The sequence below is a fragment of the Phyllosticta citriasiana genome, assembly GCF_038021145.1.
Source record: "Phyllosticta citriasiana strain CBS 120426 chromosome Unknown IWZ02scaffold_1, whole genome shotgun sequence".
NCBI classification, from domain to species: domain Eukaryota; kingdom Fungi; phylum Ascomycota; class Dothideomycetes; order Botryosphaeriales; family Phyllostictaceae; genus Phyllosticta; species Phyllosticta citriasiana.
In genome coordinates this window covers 1720898-1747828 of record NW_027117278.1, presented here as the reverse complement: position 1 = coordinate 1747828, position 26931 = coordinate 1720898, and the positions used below count along the sequence as shown (strand labels likewise).

At 54.5% G+C, this 26931-nt stretch overlaps 9 protein-coding genes across 9 annotated transcripts; 4 read left to right on the top strand and 5 right to left on the bottom strand.

Annotated features, from left to right (window-relative positions):
• Positions 1–2735: 2735 nt before the first annotated feature.
• IWZ02DRAFT_368676 (uncharacterized protein) lies at positions 2736–2957 on the top strand (the record flags this gene model as incomplete). Its single annotated transcript, XM_066764392.1, has 1 exon — positions 2736–2957. One exon carries the CDS (start codon positions 2736–2738, stop codon positions 2955–2957), a length of 222 nt encoding a protein of 73 aa, XP_066627215.1.
• A 1138-nt stretch (positions 2958–4095) lies between these two features.
• IWZ02DRAFT_19237 (uncharacterized protein) lies at positions 4096–5186 on the bottom strand. The gene is made up of 2 exons (XM_066762456.1): positions 4356–5186; positions 4096–4276 (listed from the first exon to the last, which is right to left on the bottom strand). The coding sequence occupies exon 1, from the start codon at positions 5010–5012 to the stop codon at positions 4356–4358; it is 657 nt and encodes a 218-aa protein (XP_066627214.1). The 5' UTR covers positions 5013–5186; the 3' UTR covers positions 4096–4276.
• A 2327-nt stretch (positions 5187–7513) lies between these two features.
• Positions 7514–9788, bottom strand: IWZ02DRAFT_19245 (major facilitator superfamily domain-containing protein). The gene is made up of 2 exons (XM_066762457.1): positions 8091–9788; positions 7514–8035 (listed from the first exon to the last, which is right to left on the bottom strand). The coding sequence occupies exons 1-2, from the start codon at positions 9511–9513 to the stop codon at positions 7815–7817; spliced, it is 1644 nt and encodes a 547-aa protein (XP_066627213.1). The 5' UTR covers positions 9514–9788; the 3' UTR covers positions 7514–7814.
• On the bottom strand, positions 9789–10994 carry IWZ02DRAFT_19208 (uncharacterized protein). Its single transcript, XM_066762450.1, has one exon. It carries the CDS (start codon positions 10685–10687, stop codon positions 10064–10066), a length of 624 nt encoding a protein of 207 aa, XP_066627212.1. The 5' UTR covers positions 10688–10994; the 3' UTR covers positions 9789–10063.
• A 3436-nt stretch (positions 10995–14430) lies between these two features.
• On the top strand, positions 14431–17107 carry IWZ02DRAFT_369959 (N-alpha-acetyltransferase-like protein 15; the record flags this gene model as incomplete). The annotated part of the gene is made up of 4 exons (XM_066764474.1): positions 14431–14512; positions 14561–15391; positions 15439–16530; positions 16587–17107. 4 exons carry the CDS (start codon positions 14431–14433, stop codon positions 17105–17107), a joined length of 2526 nt encoding a protein of 841 aa, XP_066627211.1.
• Positions 17108–17921: 814 nt separating this feature from the next.
• IWZ02DRAFT_439675 (HSP20-like chaperone) lies at positions 17922–19195 on the bottom strand. The gene is made up of 2 exons (XM_066766792.1): positions 18428–19195; positions 17922–18345 (listed from the first exon to the last, which is right to left on the bottom strand). The coding sequence occupies exons 1-2, from the start codon at positions 18806–18808 to the stop codon at positions 17971–17973; spliced, it is 756 nt and encodes a 251-aa protein (XP_066627210.1). The 5' UTR covers positions 18809–19195; the 3' UTR covers positions 17922–17970.
• On the top strand, positions 19157–20385 carry IWZ02DRAFT_18967 (SNF7 family protein-like protein). The gene is made up of 2 exons (XM_066762408.1): positions 19157–19552; positions 19603–20385. The coding sequence occupies exons 1-2, from the start codon at positions 19505–19507 to the stop codon at positions 20239–20241; spliced, it is 687 nt and encodes a 228-aa protein (XP_066627209.1). The 5' UTR covers positions 19157–19504; the 3' UTR covers positions 20242–20385.
• Positions 20386–21714: 1329 nt separating this feature from the next.
• IWZ02DRAFT_429269 (uncharacterized protein) lies at positions 21715–22715 on the top strand (the record flags this gene model as incomplete). The annotated part of the gene is made up of 3 exons (XM_066765977.1): positions 21715–21749; positions 21800–22109; positions 22176–22715. 3 exons carry the CDS (start codon positions 21715–21717, stop codon positions 22713–22715), a joined length of 885 nt encoding a protein of 294 aa, XP_066627208.1.
• A 722-nt stretch (positions 22716–23437) lies between these two features.
• IWZ02DRAFT_18925 (uncharacterized protein) lies at positions 23438–26020 on the bottom strand. The gene is made up of 3 exons (XM_066762399.1): positions 24669–26020; positions 23655–24603; positions 23438–23598 (listed from the first exon to the last, which is right to left on the bottom strand). The coding sequence occupies exons 1-2, from the start codon at positions 25550–25552 to the stop codon at positions 23694–23696; spliced, it is 1794 nt and encodes a 597-aa protein (XP_066627207.1). The 5' UTR covers positions 25553–26020; the 3' UTR covers positions 23438–23598; positions 23655–23693.
• Positions 26021–26931: the final 911 nt, after the last annotated feature.

Genomic DNA, 26931 nt, shown 5'->3' with positions numbered 1-26931 from the left:
ACTGTCCCTCTCACCACTGGCAAGGGGCCCTGAGCACAGGGAACGGTAATTTGACGGTGGCCTTTACTCGGGTGTAACCACGCCAGGATGATGCAACAGAGTGATTTCGGATGTCACCCAGTCGCGAATTTCTTATGATCCTGTGTACGAAGAAGATTACAAGATGCTGTACGCAAGACAAAGGACCAAGTGGTGGAGGCTCTTGACAGTCGACGGTGGGTATCTTGTAAAAAGCAAAAACAATCCAGGTCGCCCGGAAAATCTGGAAACGGTCAGCGTACAAAGGTATGACAGACAAGCGAGCAAGTCAATGGTCGAAGAGACTACGCAATGCATATAAGATAGTTTTTCTACCTCTAAGACATGAGAAAAATGCGCTGGTAGGTGCCTGATCCAATTCCCTGGGCCTTTGTCGAAGAGCAGGACCAATCAAAGGCAGAGTCTGGCCAAGGCGGACGGGCTCTACAGATCAACCAAGACGTCACTCATAGGGCTCGGTGGCTTGTTCTTCGGATATCGAGGCTCCAGACAACGCACATTGCGCCTTGTGGCAGGGTTTGAGCGCGCGCGCGGTAACGACGTGATCGATTATATATGGCAGATGACGGCAGGCGGTGTGGCTGCCTGTCAATGCGCCGCAAAAGAGGACTTTGCCTATGTCTCGGCGTACAAAAAGAACGGGGAAACGCAAAGAGGATTTCAGATGACAGGCACTGCCGCCTCGCGGCGAAAAGGAAACAACAATGCCGTGGGGGTCAAGTGGATTGACCCGGAAAAACAAAAGGAGAGCAAGCGACGACGCCACGGACGAGCACTGAAAATCTGAAATATCAAAGGTCAAAAAGGCTATTGCAAGCGGCGGACGGCACGAAGCCTTCTGGGCGATAACCATGACGGGCGGCGGTAGCTCCCGAAAGCGCAGTCGATGGCAACCGTTGGTGAGGGGAGCCTGCAGCTGACGGCTACGTGTTCAAAGCTTCGTTCCTCCTACCAGGCGAGGCGCGTGGACAGCGATCAATGCCAGCTGGCCGCGAAGGAGATGGGGCGTTGGGATCGGCAGATCTGACCGTGAGTCGGTTTGGTTTGGTGCTCCTTGCGTCACGGGCGTGTGTCTTTGGTTTGCAAATTGCAAGACATGGCCCAGCGCCCTGTACGCCGTTGGACGGACGTGGCTCTGAGTCTGGGCGAGTCGAGGTGGAGACTCGTGAGAGAGTGGAGTCCACAATGACAGGGCGACAAGTGCAGCTGCGCCGCTCGCGCTGCTGGTCGTTTTCTTCTTCACGCCCCGTCAGCGCAGATGCAGACAACAACAGAGGCATCATGATTCGCGATGGGCCGGGGTGCCAGCCATTTGCGCGTAGATCCTGGGGCTGGGGCTGGGGCTGGGGTGCAGTGGTGCAGTGGTGCAGTGGTGCAGTGGTGCAGTGGTGGCACATAAGAAGAGAAGAAGCGGTCAACCCCTCGCCTGCCCGGGCCACGGCCACCACCACCACCACCACCTCAGAGCCTCTCTAGGTCCAGTCTCTTCCTCTCTGCAACTGCCGTCCATTCCGTCCCGTCGGCCTCCTTCTTCCCCGCCCGCCGCCTTCACAAACTCTGATCTTTGTGAAATGTCGGATCCCTGCGACCTCGCCCGAGTCTCTCCACGCCCCGATGCTCATACATCTAGTGATTCCACGCCAAGGGCAAAAAGAAACCAAAACGAGACAAAAATCATGGCATGTACTCTCCCATCCTTGCATCCCTTTTGTCAAGTCACTGGCAAACATTCCATGGTTTGCTTGTTCTATTTTGTCACCTTGCTCCTCCGGCACAGCTCGAAACCCGGAACCAATGCCTGGAGGCACGCGCTCCTGTCGCCTCCGCCTTCCTCCATTCACCCTCTCATGCGCCTGCCACCGTGCAACGGTTGTAATACTGTCTCTTTTGTAAACACCGTCAGCCCCCTGCCTTCTATCAGCGCTATCAGGCTGCCTCTCTTTCCTGACAGCCTCGTTGGCTTGCTTTCATGCTGATTGCTGAACCTATTTGCATAAGACGCACCGACATCTGTTTTGGTCTTGACGACGGTCATGGCATGGCCGCAATCTGTCACACTCGGCACCCACAGCGCCCTACAACAAGGCTGGAGCGCCGAAATTAGGCCCCTTGTGTCCGAAATCTGTCATGCTCAACCACAGTAGGATGGGCCTTGATGCTACGCTCTCAGAGAATGTCTGCATACGACCGGTAGAGGCCGCCGGCACGGCGCGCCCACCAATCTGTTCTGCGGCTCTTGGAAGACTGTCAAATCATTCGGCAATCAAACACCATGATGCAGGTTGACTGATATACCACCAGAAATGGAAACAGAAATATCATTTTGCTTCAACTGCAAAGAGTATAAGAGCACACGACATGTGAGCCAAATCTTACTCGACATCAAGCATCTCCAAGTCAAGTCTCTTCTACAAGCTTTCTGCTAGCGGTTCCAATTCGGCCGCCTTTCCGCAAGTTAGGATCTTTATCTCTTGTGCCTCGAACAAGCTCCAGCTCCGGTATCACTGCATTTCAATCCTCCTCGAACCACTTGCCAAGTTTTAGGCAAGACCTCTTGCGCGATCAAGCCATCTTGCGACGGGTCCCACCACTTTTGAGTGCCAGAAAAGATCATCATTGGACTCTAAGCCATCGAGGCAACTACCACCAAGCAACCGGTCAATCAGCATCCCGTCAACGAATTAAAAGAAGTCAACATGTGCCGCTACTACGCCCACACGCACTCTTGCGGTCACACCACAACCGTCTTTGCCGCCTACTGCCCCTCCGCCGCCATGCGCCAACGCGCTTGCTCTGCCCAAGGCGCCAGCGAGATATGGCAAACGCTGAAGATGGAGACTTCTTGTGCATCATGCGGTGGCGACGAAGTTAGCGGCGGTGTGAGCGCTAAGCGGGTCAAAGGAAGGGGAAAGCGCTGAAGTTGGTGGAGGCAAAAAGGGTGGAGGGGCTGACAAGAATTTCTTTCCCTTACTCATGGGAGCGCTGGCGCAGGTCCTTTGGCTGACGGGTTCAGCGAGAGTGTACTCGGATTTTGGCAGTTGAGGAGTCGGGTGTTTGTACAGAGTTTTGGTTCCCTGTTTACAGAGAGACTAGAAACTCTACTTTGACAACTGCTTGAGTGTTGACGGATTTCGCCAGGGGAAGATACCAATTGACGACATTCACATGAGATTATGGCATTCATAGACAAATAATACTCTCTGGGTCTACATGTGGTAGTCAATGACAGTGCAGTTGTAGTTCAGGTCAACATCTTTTCTTTTGACAACTACTTTGGAATCAACACCGTGACACACAACGTGTTTTCTTTACCAATGTTTCTCAATAACCAGATTCAGCCCGTGACTCGAAGAAGCGGGGCTTCTTTGATTCTCGAAAAAAAATAAAATCAAAAAATTAAAATCCATTTCGAGCACCTGGTGACTCCAAGGCCGTTTTTCCGATGCATTCACCGAAAGAATCCTGGCTGATGGAGACACAGTTGCAACTCTGCACTGTTAAGTTGAGAGAACTAAGCGCAGGGACGACAAGGCATCCTCGCTTCAAGAGGAATGCAAACTAAACGGTTTTGCCAACTTGAAGCACAGATGACGTTGAAGTGGTCCGAACGCCTGCCACATGGCGATTCCTATGGGCCAAACATGTCTTAACGCCCTGTCCTCGTGGCCTCTCTCGTCAAACGCCTCGCCTGATTTGAAGCTCGAGCTCAAAAGAGGGCAGCTCGGCAGCTCAGTGTGAGCTCTCTCGTCATCCCTTTCTGTCAGCACTTCCAAAACGTTGAAAGACGGATCATATATGCCTGCGTACCTACACAGCAGCTGTAAGGGGAAATGATGCAGCCTCTCTTCAACCATTCCGGCCTTTTTGAAAGTCATGCAATGGCTGAAGTATTCCAATCTAATCAAACCAACGCAGGTATTGGAAACTTTCTTTTCTCAAATCGTTGCTGGCAAACTCAGACGGTAAGAATACAAACAAGACTGAAGAGGTTCAAATCCAGTGTGGTGTCACCGAAATAGATTCTTGGATGCGCCTCGAGCTAGATGCTTCCTGTGTGTTGGGACATAGGTCCGTACTGCTGTGGTGCCCATCCTGCAGCTACCAAATCATTGCTACACAACCCAACGTTGAGTTAGCCGATTTTATTCACGAGGGACCAAAGATCCGGCGGCAGGTCCTTCTTAACCGCCGACCATCAATCTCACGATCCAGGCGATTTCTCCCACAAGTCACTCCACTTCAATACATTAGCCGCCCTCATTTTTACGTACGTTTGTACCACCAGCCACGTCAAAGACGAACGTTCCATGACATACCTAAACAGTACACCCAACGCCACCGGCTCGGCGAAGAGGAGCACAAACAGACCGAGCTCGAGCATACCTAACCGGCGAAGACGACCACATGGCCGGCTGGCCGGCCGGGCGTTCGGGCACGGGGGGCGCCAGTCGCCGAAGCGGGTTCAACGCCGCTCCACACTTTTCCAACCCCAGGTTCCACGATGCACGATGCACGCTCTCTCTCGCTCGCTCAGCAGGGCGCGCCCGGGGCCCCACAACCAACCCCACAGTCATCGACCTGATACCCCATGCGCTCAAGTGTGGGAAATGGTTCGCTGGGGCCGTGCGGAACGGCCTGCCCCGAATGTGCGTTGCAGACGCCAGTGTAGGACCTAGCCAGGTCTTCGGGGGAGAAAGTGTGGGGACTGCAGCAGCTTTACTATTATTAGTCCGACTACCGTCGCGCGCCCTCTTGCCTGCATCGTGAGCTCTGCTTCCATTCTCCTGCTGCTGTCCTTTCTCGTCGCTCCTGTTTTTCTTTGCTTGGCAGATTGTGCTGCTTACGAGCTTACGAGCTCGTTTACCCTTTTTGTCGTCTATCCATCCCGCTCTTTCGCTGTAGCTTGCTTCTGCAGGCTGGAACGGTAGGTATTGCATGCAGGAGTCGAGCCAGCGCTGGTTGGGCGTCTGCATGGCTTAGCGGGTTCCCTCATGCCCTTGGCATTACTTGACCTCACGACGGCTTCTTGCCGGTCCGTGTTCTCTTGCTTATGCCTCCCCTTTTCTGGTTGGACTCTGTCCTCTTGACCAAGAATCGTTTCCTTGGCCTTTGACCCAACCCCTCACGTTGTCCTCCAAAGATTTCTCGCCTCTTCTCCTTTGTGCTCTGCATCACCATCTCTTCCAAATGTAAACTCTTGTTGCATCGTCTCGCTGACATAGCTTCCCCTCATTTCTACCGTCAGGCTTTTATCTTCTACCCCTTCTTCTTTCACCCAAACATTTATAGCCGCGTCTTGCATCATCTCCTCATTTCTTCCTCTTAAACTTCCAACATTTTCCCTCTACCTGGCAGATGCACCGGCGTTTTTGTAATCCCGTGGCGGCATACGCTCTTCCCCAAGCTCGCTCGTGAACACAAGCGATGCTGATTCACAACGAGCAGCTCTAGTCTGCCCGCCAGATCGCCTGCTTGGGTCGTTGATTGGGCGGCGAGAAAAGTCCAGAGACTTCTGACATGTCGTACAAGGAATGATCCCGTGAAATGGAAGAGAAGACCACTGCAGATGGTGCATCAAGTAAGAGATGGAAGTATGACGAGGAAGAAAGACAGGAATTTGCGAAACAGACGAGGCCAAAGGAAGTTGAGTTGAGCTGAGCTCCCGCGACGTCATGTCAGCCATCGACAACCGAACGGATGCCACACGCCGAGAGGGGAGACACAGTGGGCGTTGAGTGGAAGTTCATCTCCAGACAGACATGGTGGCTCCACCCAAGGAGCTATCGTTCACTGCCACGACTGCGCCCAGGGAGCTGCCAGAACACACGCTGTGCAGAGAAAGAAGAGGAGAGAGGGCATTGGCAAAATCAAAAGAAACAAAAGACGCAACGACTCAGGCAGATCGAAAAGACAAACAGGCGGAGGATGAAGAAGACGGAAAAACGACATGCTACGGCGCCAGCGTATCCAACCACACCACAGCGCGAGAATCTACCTCCTCATCGACACTCACCTCATCCGCCTGCCTTGTCACTTGCTCGACCCTACCCGTCCGCTCACTATCGAAGAAATCCGCGTAGAGGCGAGTCAAGCCAACACCCAACGAGGCCAAGCCAAGCAAGCCATCTTGTTTTCTCCCGTCGGCTCCTCCCCTGGCTCCAACTCTATCTCGAACCTTGACTCCGCCCAATGAAACGCGACGAAAACAAGCTCGACAGAAGGCCAAGCTCTTTTATTCGCTGCGGGGACTTTTCTTTTCCCCTTATTTCACGTCGTTCGTCGCGCGCATTTCATATGCACCTCTACCTTCACCTGTTTTTGTTTTTGTCACTTCGCTGCTTTCTTCCTCGCATATTATACTTTCTGGAGATTTCAGTCTTTTGTGCGCGCGCACTGGGAGAAGAGAGCGATGGAATGAGATGGAGAGGAAAAAGGCGACACGGATGGGAATGATCAGAGACCAGACGCGATGCAGAGCGACATGGCACCTCCATCCGCTCCACACAGAAGAACAGCACTCAACAGCCGACTCGCTGGAACGAAGACGGCTGCAACGGTGCAAGAGCAAGGGAATAAGAAAGCAGAAAGGAATTAAATACCAAAGGTGTGGAGCGCAGCGCGTCCGAAGAAAGGTCGAGCGATGATGTCGAGTCGAGTCGAGTCGAGTTGCGGGGTTAAGGTAGGTCGGCTCGATGTTCCATGCGGGGGTGGGTGCCTAAGTGGTGGGAGCGTGTGTGTTGGGTGCACTCCAACAACCGAGTCGCGATGAAGGGAGCGAGCGTGCCGAACACGAAAACGAGTACTATCTGTGTAACTGTACGTGAGTGGAGATGGAGACAGACGACGCGCCGCGGCCACCAACAAGATACATACATACGTCAGAGTCAGTCCGGGCGCTCCCGTCCTCTTGCACGGTTTCTTTCTCTCCACTGGATGGCCCACTTTTTGGAAGAAGGACGCTGACAGACACCCGACGGGCGGTGCACGACACGGCCTCACTCACAAACCCTGGGCCCATTGGATTGATTGGTGGTGATGAATGACGGCGGACAGCTCAGGTCTCGAGGTGTCGCCGCTTTGGAATAGAACGACAAAGGCCCGAACTTCATCCGCAGCCAGGGACGAATTTTCCATCCATTTCGATGCCATTACAGCTGGAGTGCCAGACGACATCACTTACAGGAAAGCCAGCAACTGTGCGACGGCAATCGTGTTCAAAGTTTTGATTCAACCGGCGTAGACTACTGACGCGACGCCAAAAGAAAAAAAAAAAAAAAAAAAAAAAACCCCCCCTACAGAAAACAGAAGACCATCAGAAGACCAAGGCAGAATGACCGCATCGCGGCGAGCCGCGTCTTTCCAACCCAACAACAAAAAGACAAGATTTGTCCAATCCATCGACTAACAAGCGACCTTCTATTCTTTCGAATCTTTGTGTCTCTGTGTCTCTGCGCATTTCTGATGCCTACCACCACCCAAAATTCCATCCAAAAAGAAAAGAGAGAAGAAGAAACAATGATCCAAACAAAACGCCTTGATCCAACAGGACAGGATCCCCGGGTATCAACATTCGCTCTCTCTCTCTCTCTCTCTCCTCTCCTCATCCTCCAAGTCGCACAATGGCTGGCGACTCTCCGACTGCACAACGCTCTCGTTTCGCCGTCGAATCTCATCTCCATCTAAAGAAAAACCACAGAAAAAGGAAAGGAACATTCGTCATTTCGATCGATCGAAACAAAGTCTTTTTTATTCTGAATTCGCCTCTCGTCGCCCACCTATGCCTCGGCGGTGGCGGAACCGGGTACGGATGTATTCCGCTGGACTTGGTGCTTGGCCTTCTCCTCGCCAATCTCTTGAGCGAAGGGAGACTTGGACCGGATAATGGGTCCGTACCAGTAAAAGATGTAGATGGGGATTGTGACGAGGATGGCCAGACAACCCAGGATGGTGGAGGCGTAAGCGAGCTTCTTGGAACCAGAGCCGATGTTGCTGTACACTTTGATGAGTTAGTGAGAGGCTTTCAAGATGATGGAGAGCGGAAATGTGCTTACGTGGCGTAGCGTACAAGGCTGCGATACCAGCGAGGAAGTCACGGGCAAAGCCGTTGCCACCCGTCGCGGACGCAGAGTACGGACCGTACGCGGCCACCATGTAGTCAATGGTGGCCATGTAAATGGCGTAGTTGGCAATACCGACGAGCGCAGAGAAGATCAGGGGCACAATCCAGGGGATGGGCGGGCCGGTGCTGGTCCAGGCAAAACCAAAGAGACCAATCGTCAAAAGAGGACCAGTGTAAAGAAGCCAGTAGAGACGGTACTCGGGCTTCAAGGTGCCCTCTCTCAGCTTTCTCCGCTGCTTGACGAAGAAAGGCATGAAGGAGAAGTAGGCGATGAAGTATCCGATGAGCAGTGGGATGAAAGCAAGGCCAATGGTGACGGTTGAGAAGCCCCACTGCTTGAACACAGGCGAGTACGACTCCAAAAAGGTGAAGATGAGGGCGTCGGAGAAACCGCTGAGAAGAGACAGGAACAGGACGATGGGCTCGGTAACGAACATCCTGAAGGGACGAATCCAGATGGTGATGATCTCCTTGATTGGCATGCCACCGATGTTGTAGGTGCCAGACTCCTTGATGGCGGCCTTTTCGATCTCATCCTTGGTCCAGGCGTTGGAGTCGCCGTTCTTGCGGCGCTTGGCGGCAACGCGCCTCAGGAGGACCGTGGCACACGTCTCCTTGACGGTGAAGAGGTGCAAGATCTGGGTGACGCCGCCGAAGATGAGGGATAGCCAAAAGACCCAGGTCCAGTGAAGGTTTTTCTGGACGAAGCCGCCGACGATGGGACCAATGACACTACCACCAACGGACGAGAAGACGACGTAGGCGACGGCGAATTGCTGGTCGTCAGCTTCCCACATGTCGGCAACCATTCCGAGGGTGACGGAGCCACCAGCAGAGGAAATTCCACCGAGGAAGCGACCGACCATGATGGTGCCAAAGTTCTTGGCCAGGGCGCATGGAATCTGCCAGATGTTGACGAGGAAGAGCGAGAGCTGCAGGATGGGGCGACGACCAAATTCCTCGGACCACGGAGCCCAGAGCTCGCAGCCAAAGGCGTAGGCGACGAGGAAAATCATCTGACCGCAGCGAGCACCCTGGGAACTGAGGCCAAACTCTTCGGCGAGACCATCAACGGCATTGGCGTAGATGCTGGCGTTGAAGTTCATCGAACACTGGATGATGAAGATGACGGTGAGGATGTACCACTTGTACCAGTTCTTGTAACAGAAACCCAGTTGAGAGTAGACGTCGGGGTCCTCCTCGGTGACGGTGGCCTCTCTCTTTTCGGGGTCGGTGCCGACGACTTCTTTGCGTTGGGCGCCGCTGGACGAGTCTGTGTCCCTGCTGGGAGCCTTTTCCATCTTGGGATTCATGTTTGTCGAGTCGTTTCGTGGGGTGACGTCCAAGGACGACATGGTGAGGACGGATTTGGCGTGAGCTGCGTGGAGAATTGTTGGCTTGTGGGGGGTGGGGGGTGGGGCAGCTTTGGTGAAGGAGGAAGGATCGTGAATGTGAAAGAGACGTGCAAGCGGAGACTTTAAACAATGGCCTCGAGCGTGGGCCGGTGGGGAAAACGTGGTGGTGGGACTGGGAGGAGCGACTGGGGGTCGAAGTTTGGAACAGGAGTGGAGCGGTGTTTCCTTGCGAGCCGTGGTTGACGACGGCACCGCAGTCCGAGGTACATTAGCGCGTCATCGGGGCGGCCGCCGCTCTACAGTGACGTATGCAGGTAGGTAGGTAGGTAGGTAGGTAGGATCGTTTCATTTGTTATTTCTGACCACCCACCAACATAGTCAGCTATCCGGGACTCCGATGCTACATGCAATCTGCCAGTGTCCACCTGGCCCTAATCCGACTACTGACCCTGCCATTACGCTTGGTCCGCACGACTGCGAGCCCCTCGTTCTCTGAGGCCAACACTCAGTATGTCTCAGCTGCTCAGTCGAATCTCGCACATTGGTCAATTCATGGCATTGGTCCAATCTGCCATCTCAGTGGATGCGCATTGGCGACGCAGCCTGGCCTGGGCACGCCTCGGCGGCGAGCTCGCTCATTGATGCAGAAGAACAGAGAAGACACGAGTACGACGGATCCTGGGCGAGCGCGGTGTCTTTGCATCGGTTTACCTGTTGGGTGTTGGTGTCCGGGGCACGTCGTTTGTCCATTGGGGCTCCGCGAGCAGAGACCAGTCCCCGCCGTGCTCCACAATCTCTCCGGATCCTGCTCCCCGGCCTGCACTCCACCCTCTGTCCTCCGCGCACGTCGACTTGCGACAAGGGAAAGCAAGCAGCGCGATGGCTTGTCTGCCGTGTGGTGGCGTCGATCGGAATCGGTGGCGCACTCAAGCCTTGTTGCCCAGGCCCCGCGAGTCGTGCGCCCAAGAGCCTCACGCACCTCAAACTGCTCACGCCATCGGTGCAACCCAACCTTCTGACTGCAATCATGATGATGACGGCAGATTCTTCCCTGTCCGCTGCCGTTGCACTCGTTCCCTGCCTGAAGTCGAGAGCTTTGACCGCCTGACCCACTGTTGGCCTTCGGATTGTCCTTCTTGGCCACCACCATTGACCCGGTTTGCCATCGACACATGACCGCACCACAATACCTATTGACTTGAGCCGTGGACCCGCCTTCGGCTGCCTCGACGCTTACGCCATGTCCTGCAAATTCCGCTGTCTTCGGCCATGGTTGTCATCGCCGCGACCGGTCTCGGTTGTTCCCCCCGGCCCGCTCTCGGCACTTCACCTCTGCAACACCTTCTAACCCCAGGTTGCTTGTTTGTCCTCTGCCCATGGTTGCGACCCCTGACATAAGCTGTGGGCGCCCATGCAGCGTTCCTCTCGGGGAATCACCCCCTTGGTTGCAGCATTCTGGACTCAGTATTTGACACTTGGCCAGGCTCTCTCCAACCCTCTTTGAATGTCGTAGAAACGAGGTGGTGTGAGGGACGGCCCGTATGCTGTTAGTGTTCCACTGACCGAGTCTCTCTACATTGACATACCCAATCCCCAGTCTCGCCTGCTGCCCCGGCACCGACTAAACTGTTGGGCTCCCACTATCGTAACACCATTGACTGACCCTCGACGTTTCACACCCCTCGCTGAGGCCTTCTCCAGCTTTTCTCCGCGACCCCCGCATGTCCAGATATCCCTGGCGTCTAGTGGAGCAACTGACAAGCGCTCAAGGTGCAGTCATGCGCTCAACTAGAAGCTCATCTTTGTCTTCAAAAAGTCGTTTTGACGGCCAATTCCGAGATTTGCATCACTTCTATTATGGATAGTGAGTAGATGAGGTGCAAAGGTTGTTGTATTTAGGTGGTGCAGCGGCGCGCGAGTAGAGAGGTCGCGCGCCGCGGCTCGCTAGCGAGCCGCACGTGACTAGTCTAGCTTACATAAGCCTATTCCTACTCCCAAATCCTCTCTCCCTGCCGAAACCGTAACAACTTCCCAGTACGAGCGCTGCGCTGCTTTCAATTTCGCTGAGCTTCTTGGCCAGAATAGCTTGATTCAAACCTCGCCAAGGCTTACTTGGATTCTAGCCCTCTCGCCCTCCGTACGAGGTAGCTACCAAGAGCACGCCAGCGTTTCCTGATTCTTGACATGGAAGCCGTCCAAACTCAATGCCACCGCCAAATCACCTGACCGCGGATTTCACGCCTTTGGTCGGCTCGGCTTTCTGAAGTAGCAACCATTGACCTGGCTTTTGCTCTGCCGAAACAATGCTTCACGCTGCGCTCGAAGCTTGGGGACAATCCTAACGACAACGATGGTTGTGACTCCTTCCTCGGAGCGGGAGGTTGGATGATCCTCAGAAGCTGAACCCTCCCTATGACTGTAGGCAAGTCCTGGGATTTTGAGGACTTTCGCCCCGCCTGTCAAAACGTTTGACTGCTCCCTGGTACTGTCCAACCATTCCCACTGTCAGATGCGAATTTTTTTAACAGTCTCTCGCTACTCAACCGGTACGCTAGTCGGTAATTTGGTAGGAATCATCCGAACACTCAACATAACCATTTACCGACACAAGTTGTTGCCGGTAAATGTCCCGGGGATAGCCGCCTTCTTCAACATTGGGTACTATTATGTAAATATCACAGGCTAACCCATCAAGCTAACCATCAGGAGCAGGTTCTACCACACCACTGCCGCCTCGACCCAATCAATCCTATTCTGTGCAGGGATTACTTAACTACCCAGCCACAAACTTCCCGTGATTGTGACCGTCTTTCTCCTAGCTTCATTTATTTACTCTTGGTACAGAACAACGTAAAGAAAGGGAGTCTCTTGTGCATCAAGGGCTCGCTTGCTCAGGTGGAGTGATGTCATGAGGGGGAACACTCGCGACCTCCCCATCCTCTACAAACACCTCTCTTCCTGCTGCTTGTCGAAAATGACATCCGCTTTGCGTTTCCCAATTTTCATGCATCATTTCATTCTTCGTCACTGACTGATCAAAGGCAGTTGGACTTTTGATTTGACTTAGCAATGCACCGTCACTCTTGCTTCGCTACGCCTGCGATCAATTGACTCTTCAACCAATCGCAAGGACGCAAACAAAAAACGTGGATCGCTCAGGGCCTCCACGTTTTTGGAAACTCCCTGCCCGTGACCCCGCGCGTTTGGCATGCAAATAGTGCGCGGAGATGACGAATGACTGTCGCTAACGCTCCGCTCCACAGATTCTTAGACGGCAGATAAGAGTTGGCAAAACGACTGCTTGTGCTAAGAGTTGGTGTCAGGGGCTTATCAGGGGACTCTCAATCCCTGAGCTTCTCCACAATCGAGGAATGCGCTACGCGATAGGCGGAGGAGGTTACGCCGCAGAAGATCGAAAGCGGTCAATTGAGCTTCCAGGTTCTCAGAGATGGAGTCGCGTCTCTGTTGAGCGGTGGCAAATGACGACTCGCTGGCTTCATCCGCAGTAGTGAAGGAACGCTCGTAGGATGCAGCCCCTGGTAGCAGATGCAACGACGCGGGATTGTTAATGAGGGCAGGGAGGTTGAGATGCAGCCACAAGGGACAACTACGTCTGTTGCAATGACCAAGCCGTGACAGCAAGCTAGAGAATCAAAGCATGCGAGCGTGTCAGTGTGCGGAATGCTTTCTGTATATAGCAGTTTGTCGTAGCATGCGGGTCAAAAGGGGTCTGTGACAGCCAGATAGGTTTTCAGGACTACCACCACCCAGCAATCCATGCCTAAAATTGCCTTCTATGGACGTGCCACCTCACTCCTCCACGACTTACACCTATCGGCTCTGACCACAGATGAAGACGTCGTGACGATAGATAGACGTATCCCTTTGAACAACACAAACAGAGCTTGCCCGAGACACAAGCCCTCGTGCCTATAGATATCTATGCCGGCCTCGGGTTTCAAATTTTCCCGGCAATCAGCTAATTCTAGAGAATGAGATTCCACGCTTGCAGGTTCCATATTTACATAGAACAACCCCTTGCCCCTACACAGCGACTGTCACAAGATTCGACACAACGACTCAGATCGCCTTCTCTGATTGTCCCAGAATACTAGTGCTACAATCGCGGCACACACAACGAGCCAGCGCTTTGATGGCCAGCGAAACCGTCGCCACGTTGAGTGTTGCGTAGCGATTGCTTTGCGATGTCTTTGCGAGGGATGAGCTTGCAAAACGGGACGGCCATAAGTTGAAAGGATTCGTATATCAAGGACATGTGTGCGCACTCCATGAACAAAGCTTCGAAAGCAATAACTTCTGCAATTACCAGAGGGTATCAAAAAGAAACGAGACCCCCCGATACTGCCACTGCGCCTGGGGTATATTTGGCTTCACTACTGTAGGCAAGCAAGAGACTGTCGTCTGCTACCACAGTACGCATAGGGAGCTGTCATTCACCACGCAGCTAGACCCAAGGCGTATGCAATTGTCGCCCGATCCATCTCAGAAGACTGCTCTTCTATGACTTGGATATAGCAATGCTGTGAGACATCAGGTGATTGCGCGCTGGAGGGTGGTTTGGATGCGTCGCGAGCAGAGGGATGACGTGTGGGAGTGGTGTCGAGGGGAAGCGGGAGAAGTGAACTCCCGACGCACGACCGCTCCGGCTGTTGGTTCAAAGCGCAGCCTCAGCGTCAGGCCTACGGTTTCTCACCTTCGACCCATCGGCGTAACTCCACTCCTTCTGCAGAGGCTCTTGTTCTTGTACAGATGATTGATGACCTTTGCGCGTGAATTCTGATCTCGAGTCTGATTGCGCGTCAGCTTCGGTCCTTTGCCCGCACCGGCGCACACCACCTATTGCCTCGCACGTAATCCAAGCTCCCTCCTCCGCCGGAGCAGCCACGCCACCTCACAATGCCGCAACCACTGAGCTCCAAGGAGAATTCCCTTTTCCGCCAGCTCGTCAAGAACTACGAGACCAAACAATACAAGAAAGGTGCTCCTGCTTGTCCGCGCCTCCCTCCGCGCCGCTGACACACGATAGGAATCAAGGCAGCAGACCAGATCCTGAAGAAAGTACCCAACCATGGCGATACGCAGGCTATGAAGGCCCTGATCCTCAATTCACAAGGACAGACGGATGAGGCCTTTGCTCTTGCCAAAACCGCGCTCAAGAACGATGTCAAGTCGCACATTTGCTGGCACGTCTACGGCATCCTCTATCGGTCCGCCAAAAATTACGACGAAGCCATCAAGGCATACAAGTTTGCGCTGCGTCTGGAGCCCGAGTCGATACAGATCCAGCGCGACCTGGCTACCCTGCAAATACAAGTGCGCGATTACAATGGCTACATCGAGAGCCGCAAGACAATGGTCAAGTCCAGACCTCAGATTCGCCAGAACTGGACCGCCCTCGCCGTTGCATATCACCTGGCCGGAGACTACACTGCCGCGATTGACACGCTCGAGAGGTTCGAGGGCACGCTCAAGCAGCCTCCGCCCCGCTCCGACCTCGAGCACTCGGAAGCCAGCATCTACAAAAACACCGTCATTGCCGAAAAGGGTGATATCGAAGCCGCATTGAAGCACCTGGACACGATCTACAAGACCAATGCAGATAGGACAGCTGTGATGGAGCTCCGCGCACAGTACTTGCTGCAGCTGGACAAGAGCAAAGAGGCGGAGGAGGCCTACAGGGACCTGTTGGAACGTAACAACGAATACCGGTTGTACTACAACGGCCTGGAGAAGTCTCTTGGCCTGGAGAGATCAAACCCGGAGCATGTGCCCAAGCTTCTAGAGCTGTACGAATCTTATGCGGAAAAGTTTCCCCGCTTGGACGCTGCCAGACGGATACCGCTGGACTTTTTGTCGGGTAAGCAAAGAGTGCAATTTGAGAGGAAGCTTGTGACTGATGGATAGTAGGTGACAAGTTCCGCACCGCTGCCGATAGCTACTTGCGGCGGCAGCTGAATCGGGGCGTGCCATCCACTTTTGCCAACGTCAAGGCGCTCTACCAAGATTCCGAAAAGAAACAGATCATTCAGGAGCTGGTCCTTGGTTATGAGAACGAGAAGCAGGCAAATGGCGACAAGCCTGCAAACGGCGACTCTTCAAACCAGTTCCACGAAGTCGTACTCTATTTCCTTGCCCAGAATTACAACTACCACCTCAGCCGCGACCTTCCCAAGGCTCTACAATACATTGAACGTACAATCGAGCTCAACCCCAAGTTCGTCGATTACACCATGACCAAGGCGCGGATATGGAAGCACCTCGGAAACACGCCTAAGGCCGCAGAGATTATGAACCAGGCCCGTGAACTGGACGGAAAGGATCGCTATATCAACACCAAGTGCGCCAAATACCAGCTCCGCAACAACCAAAACGAGGACGCCATTGCCACCATGAGCAAGTTCACCCGTAACGAGGCCGTTGGCGGCGCGCTTGGTGACTTGCACGACATGCAGTGCATGTGGTACATCACCGAGGACGGCGAGGCGTACCTGAGGCGCGGCGAGATTGGCCTCGCGCTGAAGCGCTTCCAGGCCATTTTCGACATCTTTGGCGTTTGGGAAGAGGATCAATTCGACTTCCATACCTTTTCGCTGCGCAAGGGCCAGGTTCGCGCATACGTCGACATGATTCGCTGGGAAGACCACCTCCGCGAGCACCCCTTTTACACCCGCGCCGCTCTTTCCGCCATCAAGACATACGTGCTGCTGCACGACAAGCCGGAGCTGAAGAAGCCGATCACAAACGGTGACGAGTCTCAGAGCGCCAAGGCAAAGAAGAAGGCGCAACAAGAGAAGGAAGCCCAAAAAGCTCTCAAGAAGCCTGCATTGGACGCGAACGGAGAGCCAAAGAAGGAGGACACTGACCCCGAAGGCGTGAAGTTGCGGGAGACAGAGACGCCGCTCGACGATGCAATGAAGTGGCTTGGCCCACTGCTTTCAAGCAGCCCGAAGAGCATTGAAGCGCAGAATGCTGGATTTGAGGTGTTTATCAGGAGAAGTGCGTTTCCAAAGATCTGGTCTGTCATTGTTTTACTTTTGCTAACGTTTCTGCAGAAAAGCACCTCCTGGCTCTCAAGTGCCTCCTTTCGGCTCACGCGATTGATCCCGAGAACCCCACCCTGCACCACCAGATCATCCGCTTCCAACAAGAGCGTAAGTCATGTCATCCATCTCTCTCCATATCCGCAAGACGACAAGCTGACACAGTCCCAGTCGAGGCTTTCGCCAAAGCCGCCTCGGACGCCGACAAGCCCGTCCTCGAGGTCCTCAAGTCCCAATTCACCCTCATCCCCGCCGGCACCTCTGCCGCAGCCTTCAACACGGCGTTCCTCGAGCGCCACGCCAAGAGCGCGCCGCACGTCGTCGAGGGCCTGCGCGCCCGCGTGCTGCTCGACCCGTCGACCAAGGCCAAGAGCGAGGACGAGGCCGTCAAGGCGGTAGCAGGATTGGAAACGGCGCAGCTGGCCGACGCTCTGGCCGTCAGGGACGCGCTGAGGGAGTGGGGCAGCGCGGCCGAGGCGCTGCAGAGGTGGGAGAAGGAGGTCAAGGCGAGGTGGAACGAGGCTGCGTTGTAAAGTGCTGTCGTTGCTAGGACAAAAAGCAATCGTTGGTTTGTGGTGGTAGTAGTGGCGGTCAAGTATGGGCGCGGAAGAGGTGGACAGATGGAGTGGAGTCAGGAGTTGAAAAGTGAACCAACCACCTACCTAACCTACTACCCATTTAACCAACCAACCAACCAACCAACCAACCAACCACATGAGCCGCGTCGCCGAGGGTTCGATTTGAACAAAAATGTGTAGAAAGAGACAGAGAGACGAAAAAGAGGACATCTTTGAGCGAGAAAGCTTTTCTACTTTGCATCACATCATACGACATCAAACACTGCATGCGGGACAGAAGGGGAGGTGAGTGGACGTGTGTGGGTAAACGAGTAGTTGGAGAGTGCTAGGAAGGTGTAATCAGAATCGACTACCTACATGTCCTGCTCGCTTCCTGCGAATGTTCTGTTGGGATTTGACGTTGACATTTTGACAAGTCTACCACGCATCTAGAGAGGTGTTTGAAAAGATGACGTTCGACTAGAAAGCTGTGCGAGACTATCCCAAGTGCTCAAAACGATCTAGGAACAATGTACCTGTGCTGAAGGAGCATTTGCTTTGCGCCGGCTACACCCAGAGAGGGGCTGCCATGGCTTCAGACACCGGAGACAAAAGGCATATCGAACATTATCTTGTATTTGGGTTGTGGATTTGAGAGGGCGGTTTTGTAAGGTACGTAGATGGGGTAGTAAGTACGGTAGGCCCATATAAACGTGTGCCCATGAGAACAGCACTTTGTCTGTCTGGCCCCCAATGGTATCGGCCAATCCGGCCCCAAGAACCCACCCCCCCCCCCCTCCTAGTTTTTAGTCCTTTTCAATACGTCCGTCCACCCGCTCTCAGGCAACCTCCTCGACCTTCTTCGCCGGAGTGTCCGCCTTGGCAGCAGCAGCAGCAGTAGCAGCAGCCGCGTCGCCCTCCTTCTCCTCGCCCTCGAGCTCGGGCATGTCGTCATCGTCGTCGTCGTCGCCGTCGTCGTCGGCACCGGCCGCTCCACCCATGGCGCCGCCCATGCCAGGCATTCCGCCCATGCCTCCCATGCCGCCCATCAGGCCAGACAGGTCGGCGCCGTCGCCGCCAGCGGCCGCGCCCAGCTTGCTGAAGTCGATGCCGCCAAAGTCGCCGCCGCCGGGCATGCCACCGCCGGGCATGCCGCCCATTTGGCTCAGGTAGTCGTCTTCGACGTTCTCGTCTTGCTCGTCCTCGTCGACCCACTGTCAGGCGGAGAAAGAAAGTGGTCAGCACATGATATTTTTCCAAGGAATTTTTTTTTTTTTTTTCCATAGGGTCCCATACCTTGTCAAAGTCGGTCTTGAGGAAGTGCTGCCTCTTGCTCTCCTTGAGCAGGCGCGGCCAGTACTCGGCTGCGAGCTCCGCCTTGCGCAGAACAAGCTCGACGTTCTTGCCCGTGTGGTTGACCCTGGACTCCTTGGGGTCCACCTCGGCGTACAGTTCCAGCTCGACGGCGTAGTCGACGTTCTTGGTGTCCGAGTGGCCGCTGAAGATAATCTTGGTCGGTTGGATGTCGAGCTTCATCTTGTCCTTAGGGACGTCGGGTGCGGAGATTGCCACGTAGACGATGTTGCGTGCCGCGTCAGTCGTCGACGAGCGCTGCGCCCAGAGCACTGTAAAGACGCAATGATTAGCACAAAAGCTCCGACAGCGATTGACGCGCATAGTGTTGAGCTCAGTCGACCACGAAGCTGGAGTAGTCCCTGGAAACGAGCACCGTAAAGTGGGAATGCGAGAATCGCAGAGTGGCAGCGGGAGCAGTCATTCGCAGCGACGGGATCCTGGCGGCGGGGTTGATGTGGAGTGGTTACCTTCGGGAGTCAGAGTTTGGGACATGGTGGCGAGAATGGGCGTCGGCGTGGAGGTCGCAAAAGTGTTGATCAAAGAGTCGCGACAATGGAATTGGAGATGTCGTGGGATGCAGCAGTGGCTGTTGGAAAAGGTGCGGTGGCAGTGGTTGGGCAGGGAAGCTTTCAGTTGTTGTACTAGCGCACGCGCAAGGCTGAGACTGCGGTAGAAGGCAGTAGAAACAGAGACGCTGTGCGCGCGACAAGAGCTGCTGCCCGCCGTGCTGCTCACCTCTGCCTCTACATGGGGTCACCCGCCGACGGCTGTTTGCCTCTGTCCATCGCATCCGAAGCTCTCCATCTTGCCTCAAGCTGTGCCGTCGTGGTGGTGAAGGCCCCGCCCTGCCAGAGCTGCTGGCGAAAAACGTCACAGCCTCTGGTCCGGGCTGTTGACCGATCCCAGCCCATCAACTAACTACCACCCTTCACCGTGACACTTCTCCCGACTGCACTTCTTCTCGTCTGTCTCAACTCTACCGCCTCGACGCGTCCCGCTGGCGCACACATATCTGCCATGGAGACGATCAAATCCTTTCTCTGGAAGCCCTCCCCAGAGGAGCAAGTTCGTCCCCCGCCTATCCGCAATCTCAGCAGCTGACTCGACCGCCCCAGAAACGCAAATGCAACGCTCTCGTGCGTTCCAACGTCCGCAAGCTCGACCGCGACATTGTCAACCTCAAAACCGCCGAGCAAAAGGCCAAGGGCTCTATCCTGCAGGCCTCGCGGCGTGCGCAACGCAACCCGTCCATGGCCAAACTCGCCGCCGACGAGACGCGAATCTTTGCCCGCGAACTCATCCGCATCCGAAAGCAAAACGCTCGCCTGCAAACCTCCAAGGCCCAGCTGCAGAGCGTCCAGATGCAGGTCAACGAGGCCTTCTCCGTCCGCAAGATCGAGGGCAGCATCCGCGCCAGCACAGGCATCATGAAGGACGTGAATACCTTGGTGCGCCTGCCTGAGCTGACTGGCACCATGCGCGAGTTGAGCCAGGAGCTGGTCAAGGCCGGAATCATCGAAGAAATGATTGGTGACACGCTGCCGGATAGTGAGCTGTTGGAAGGCGAGGACGACGAGGCCGAAACCGAGGTCGACAAGGTCCTGAATGAGGTGCTCAAGGACCGTCTGCCCCAGGCTGCGGAACCCAAGCCGGAAGTCGAGATGCCAACCCCGGCGGCCCAAGAGGAAGAGGAGGAGGATCAAGAGGAGATGCTGAGCCAGATGAGAGGCAGGCTGGAGGCTCTGAAGAGCTAAGTCGACTTTGGCGCGATGAGGTCGACATTGTCATTTTGGGTCTTGGTCGGCGCGCGGCGTTCTGGTGCATTCACTGGTCCTTCCCCTATTTTGCGTCATCTTTGGGCGATGTTTACTTCATCATAGACGTGCGACGCGACATTATGAACGACCTGCATTCTTCCAGGCACACGCTCAACTTGTGCAACTTTCGTCCGACCGGTCACTGCCATCAGCCGTGTCAGCAATCTCTCAGTGGCCTTTGGACTTGCTTTGTCCCATTCAATTGCATTGTTTGCCAACAAGGCGATGCATATTCATGCAGCTACCAGCGCATCACACGGACTGGTCGCGTCTGGTGGATGCGGATTTCCAGCAGCTCCAGGGACGTTGTGCCGTGCACAACCAGTGACAGTATTGGAAAATATAGCCGCGAGACGGCTTCCAGCATGTTGGCCTGTGTTTTTGCAGCGACCAGAATGTCGGGCTTGAAACCTGTCATGGAGTTGGAAATGAGATTTTGGGTAAAAATTAGACCGTCTCTTTCCCTAATTCTTTGCCACACCTGCGAGTCCGACGTGATAGTCCTTGGGCCGCCGATGCGTAGTGGGACCCAGACCGCCTGCGGTCGTCTTGCTTTTAAGCCGAATTGTGAAGCAAAGGGCCTGCCAGGCGTCAGTTTCCATTTCGACCACTGTCAACAACACAAGTAATTGAAGAATCCTGCTTGTTGCCTCAGAAGCGATTTCTGCGCTCCAAAATCAAAGTACCGACAAAGGGCCACGCACCCGTCCGCTTGTTTCCGGACTTCAAGAATCGACGAAAAATAGCAAAGGGTCTTCAAATATGGTCAAAAGAACATCCATCTAGAAGTCCTCTGTTCAACACTCGTCTTCCTCTAACATTCTCATATCTCTCTCGCTTCGTCTACGCAATTTGAAGAGTTCTTCTCTACTGAATAAAGGCCCCAATGTGTCAACCTGAAAATTCTGGCTTATGCCGCCGACGGCACTACCTAAAATCTTCGCTGGCACTCGTGACCATTTCCTCATCGCCCAAGCAAATCTTTTCGGAGGGCACTCCGTCATAGCGTCCAGCATCTTCTAGAGTGTACGGATAGTCCCGCTCTGCGCTCCATCTGCTGAACTCCTTTTTTGTCGAATATGCCACAACCTTCGTCACCAAGCCTCAGACCACCATCACACCGCGCCTGCTACCACATTGATCTTAGTGTGGTTGAGAAAGGCAAGAGCGTCTGTAGCAAAGTCCTGCCCGACGACATCCGCCCTCATCACGATAAAACAACCATCAAACCGCATTACTAGGTACCATATGAGAATAGCTCCCGCTTATCTGTTCGTTCTCGGTGCTTTTGCCTGCTTGACCTCGCGTCTATCGCTCAGCGACTCTACCAAATTTGTGGTCAGCTCGTCGGCTCGGCCTAAAATTTGAAGTTCAGTTTCAACGCTCTGGTTTCTCCCTCACGAACCAAAAATGCCTTCGAAAGGGCCAGCCAGACATCACGCAAAGTGAGTCTTGGAATCAGAAAGCGTGTCCTCCAAGCTGAAAAATGGTGTAGCGTGACCCCCGAGTTGATGGCCCGGGCCTACGAGTGTGTTGAGGGCATCTCGCCAAACTACGATGCCATGAAAGCGGCTCTCAAGAAGAAATGGCCCGAGTTTTTCCAGCTCCATAGACCTATTCGGAGACAAATCTTCCACAGAATCTGCACAGGCGACAAGGCGAAGGGCGAGAGCGAGACCATTCCACACGGCGATATCGAAAATGGCAGCAGCGTTGGCCCTCAAAATCATCAAAATCATCAACCAATGCACGGGATGAATACGCCGGCCCAATGGCTGCGCGATATAACGGGATCCGAGCAGGAGGTCTGGTTGGTCGAGACGAAATTCCACATCCCCTTTAGTCGCCCATCCATCGCTCCCCTGATTTAGCACATCTCTTTTCTCGAAATGGAGACTGGACAGCTCATACTTTCAACACCAATCGACTACAATCATGCCACCATCGCGGAGTTGTGGACCGAGCTGTACAACGAAGATCCCGCAGAAACAGAGCTTTTCCTGTCGTTCGCAGATCAGTTCCGCGCCCATCACGACGGCGAAAGAACGACCGGTATGCGGCCTAGTGATGTCGAAAGCGCTCTGCGTCGAGCAGGATTCAGCCTGCAAACTCATTGCCTTCTCTCGTACCGCAGCCGCGTGGACATGACGGCCGTCATCAAGATTCTGGAAAAGGATGACCGGGTTGTATCGCCGCGATATGAACTTGCCGATCTCAACAATGAGAACTTTCAGCCCGGCTCGGTCCACTGCCTCCTTCAAAGTGACCGTGGCGGCGCAGGTGCGAGGCTGAGCGCCGCGCCGCTCCAGCTGTTTCCGTGGTGGATGAACCATGCGTACTATGCCGAGATGTTCGATGCGCAGGCGATGTGGCGGTTTCTCATGTGTTGGTGTGAGGCTTCAAAGGAATAATGATGACACTGTCAGCATTCTTTTCCTGCGAAATTCAGAGACAGACAAACACATTCTTAGGAGGACTTCGAATGGAGTGCTACTGTTGGTGGTCTCATGTGTCAGTCTTGGTAGAAGCAGCCCGACGTCAAAATTCAAAGCACACGCAATTGCTGTATCAGTCAGCAGGGTGATGATTGTTGAATGCTCCTTGTCCGACTTTCTCTCTCTCTTGACTTGCAGCAACCCAATGCCTGCTTCCTTCGCGCACGCTAGACACGCATGATCGTTCCCAACCTCACCCCGCGCATTCATAAATACTTTTGGAAGCAAACTTAAGACGACTGGACAGAGCGTCTCTAGCCATCATGCATCCTGTGGGCGATGCACCGCGCACAAAGTTTACTCATTGGGCAGGAGGCTGGACGGGTGAAGGGGTGGCTGGGGAACGTGAGAACGAGCCACCTTTTGAGCTCAGAGCCACACCAAATACTAACTTTCGGACACTTTGAGAGCAGAAAAAAAAAAAAACCCCCCAGCTAACTGATCATTGGAGAAAGAGAGGGGAGAACTATCTGCTGCTGCTGCTGCTGCTGAGCCATCACAGCCATCACCACCACCACCACCACCACCACCACCATTGTGGCCCGACCACCTACATACCGAAGTAGAAGCAAGAAAAGCAACTGCAACAACCCTGCAAGCAACACCCCTGTTCAACCCCGCTATGCGACATCTCCCGAGCAATCCGCGAAAGGGTATCTCTGGTCTGAAGAAAGTCTCTGTTGGTACACACGCGCACACACGTTGGAAGCCTCCCGAGGTGCGGCAAAAAATTTCACCTTGCTGCCATCTGCTATCCTGACGTTGGGAGCCTCCTTGGTGCGGAGTTTGGTCACATCTGCTGGTCCAGCGTCAGGAGCCTCCTTGGTACGGTCAAAAAGTTTGCCATGGTCTCACCTGATAGTCCAGCGCCAGGAGCCTCCGAAAGCGCGGCGGTCACTCGAACTCGTCCAGGTTCCACTCCGCCAGGCCGATGACCGCGTCGGGAGCCTCCCAGTACGTGGCGCCGTACCGGTAGGTGCAGTCACCGCCACGCACCCAGTCAACCATCCTCGGGTCGACGATGGTGTAGTCGGTGAAGCCGCTCTGCATGTCGCGGTAGAAGTAGGCACGGCCGCCGGGGCAGTGCGCGCAGCTCCACGCGGAGTTACCAAGGAGCATTCGCGCGTGATACGCCAGCCAGCCGGGGTCGGAGTTGCCGGTCCAGCAGTCCTCACGCATCACGGCCGGTGGGGTGAAGGTGTGTGCGGGCCATCCCTCGCGGCGGTCTCTCGCGACGCTCGGTGGTAGGTACACGATGATGTAGGGGAGCTTGTCTTCAGGAGCATCGAAGTCCTGACACTCCATGCCTCCGCGGACTGGAACACGCGGGTTGCGGAGGTCGTGCTCGTGGAATCGGACGCAGACCAGATCGTGGTAGTAGGGGCTTCTGAGGTTGAGCTCGTTGACGCAGCTTTCGCCACGCCAGTCGTTCGCGTGGCTGAAGTACCAATTAGGGTACAGCGTCTTCTTCGACGCGTCAAGTTGCGCATCCAAGGTGCGCTCGTGGACCTCATTCGCAAGGTCGATTTCCAGCTGGACGCGGACGTGGTCGGGCAAGGTTGGAAAGTTGACCGGAGTGTTGGTGGGATGGGTGATGATCCATCCGGCCAGGAACTTGCGCAGAAGCGAGCCGGGCTGCGTCTTCTGGTAGGCGAGCACAATGTCGCCGTCGGACGGGACGAGTGCGTAGCGACTGCACCAAGATACGATGGCGGATATGACAGCGTTCTTGAAGTGGGAGGAGTGGTTGTGTCCAGGGAGGTCAAGGCAGTACGCGAGAATCAGGTCCGTCAGGTTGTCCGTCCTGTCGCAACGTCAGCGTCCTTACTCTTGCACCGAAAAGGCTGAATACAGAGGCAGGCAACTTACTTCCAGCAGGCTCTGCCATGGTACAGCCATTGTAGGTAGATGATGACTGCTCCACGCCATCCACGCTCATAGCGAACCTCGCGCGGACCACTGGCGCGCAGAGCCTCGGTGTCCCATTCACTGCTGAGGCTTTCGTGAATCAACAAGGGCGCCTTTCCATCGTCAATGCAAATGCGCTTGACGCGGAGAAGGGAGTTGGTGCCGATCATGGGGCCGGAGTGGGTTTTCTTGGCCGGGACCATCGATGGGTGGAGAGGCAAAGGGGAGCGCGGAAAGTATTGGACCAAAGTCCATTTTGACGGCATTGGTCGGCCGATCTGCCTGGAGATGGACCATCGCTCTCTCCTGAGCTGGCACTTGTGAGAGTACTCGTCCCAAAAGGAAGTTCTCTTGAGGGCGATGCTACCCGAAAGAGGGTCGAGGGCTCGGTGGGATCCGTACGCGTAGAAGTCGGCATAGAGGTGGCGTAAAAAGAACGTTTCGTCGGTGTACTCCTCACTGTAAGCCTTCAGAAGGGCACTGAGGTTAGGACAGACCCTGGTGGGTCCAGTGACCCGTGCCTCTTCGAAGATGATCCCAGCGATGTGGTGTTGCAGACTGAGCGTGCCCAGGTCATTCGCAAGAATCGCAAGCTCGGTCAATTCAAGTTGGTGCACCGGCTCCTTCCACTCGCGGTTCAGGTCTTCACCATGGAGGAAAGTAACGAGCAGGGCGAAAACCGTTGGACGTACGAGTGGCACCGTGATTGGCTCAGGGCTTTGCAGACTGCGGTCTCGCTGAAAGCGCGTGGAGGTGCGTACGAGGAGGTCGGTGTGGATGCGGAACTCGTGCGGCAGATCGCCGACGAGAAATGTCGTGATTCTCGTAAAGGGTGTAAGCGCCATGGTAATGGGGCTGGATGATCAGGGTGGAAGGAAAATATTAGAGGTGTGCCGAAGGGAAGCATTCGACACCGAGGCGCGTATCATGGACAGCTCGACGCGTCGGATTAACATGTTGACCCGGGGTTGTTTACACCTGGATTCTAGCTGTGTGGTGAACGAATGCTCCCTAGGCGTCACTGTGGTGGTAGATGACAGCTCCCTAGGCGCGACAGTGGTAATGAACGAATGCTCCCTAGGCATGACGACAATAGCGAACGAATGCTCCCTATGCAGCTACGGTAACGAAAGCTCCCTCTGTGTGGCTGTAACAGCAGATGACTGCTCCCTAGACGTCACTGTTGTGGTAGACGACAGCTCCACAAGCGCGAACACAACGGCGAACGAATGCTCCCTAGATGTTACTAAACCGGTAGATGACAGCTCCCTGGATGTGCCTACAGTGCAGAGCGGATGCTCCCTGGCTTCGCCTGTAGTAGTAAAGCGATGATGCACTCAACTTTCTTTCGGTCATGGTGTTGACCTACCTAATAGGGCCGATACCCATCACGTGCATCCGTTTTTGGCCTGTCACTTCCATGAACATGGAGCCAGACCTTCTGACAGACACAGGCTGAACAGAAACACCCGCTGACCTACTCTTGACAGCAGTGGCATGCGACGCGCCTTTGGAGCCACGGAAAGAAAGAGACTCGCCACCTTGGATACCACAAACTTGGACGAGATTCAGAAATCAAGAGGCTGAGACGCAAAAAAAAAAAAAAAAAAAAAAAAAAAAGACGCTGCAGACTCGAGACACGAGCATAATCGGAGCGCCTAATCGCCCAGGGTGAAGAACGAGCAGAGTCGACGGCATCTCCGGTAAAAGGACCGTATCACATCCCTTGCTCTTCCAGTAAAACTGGCCTAGATTTTGGTAACACACCACCGACTCGGACGATGATTCGGCACTGGAATACTGGAGGTTGGACATTTGACTTTCTTGTGCGGCAAGAAGGAATTCGTCGTGGAAACGCCAACAGCGGATCTGCAGGATACTTATCACTGCAGAGACAGCAGAGGGCCTTGAACCAGGACGGATATTGCTGCAGCGAGAAGTCTGAACTTGATAAGAGCCGACCGCCCGTGAGTATAGATCTCCACGACAACACTGCTCTGGGTTCTGGGCCAAACGCTTAGCGAGCGCAGCGAGCCAATGGACGAGAGCATTGTTAGCCGCAAAACTTTTGCTCGGGAAGCCAAAGTAAACAATGACAAGTGACGGAATCGCAAGCCAAGACTTTGGTCACGACTGTGTCATGATCCACGAGAGCCGTCCAAGATCGACCGATCAGTAAAGAAAAGCGACAAGCAAAGCGGAAAAAGTTTGCAAGCTACCCAAC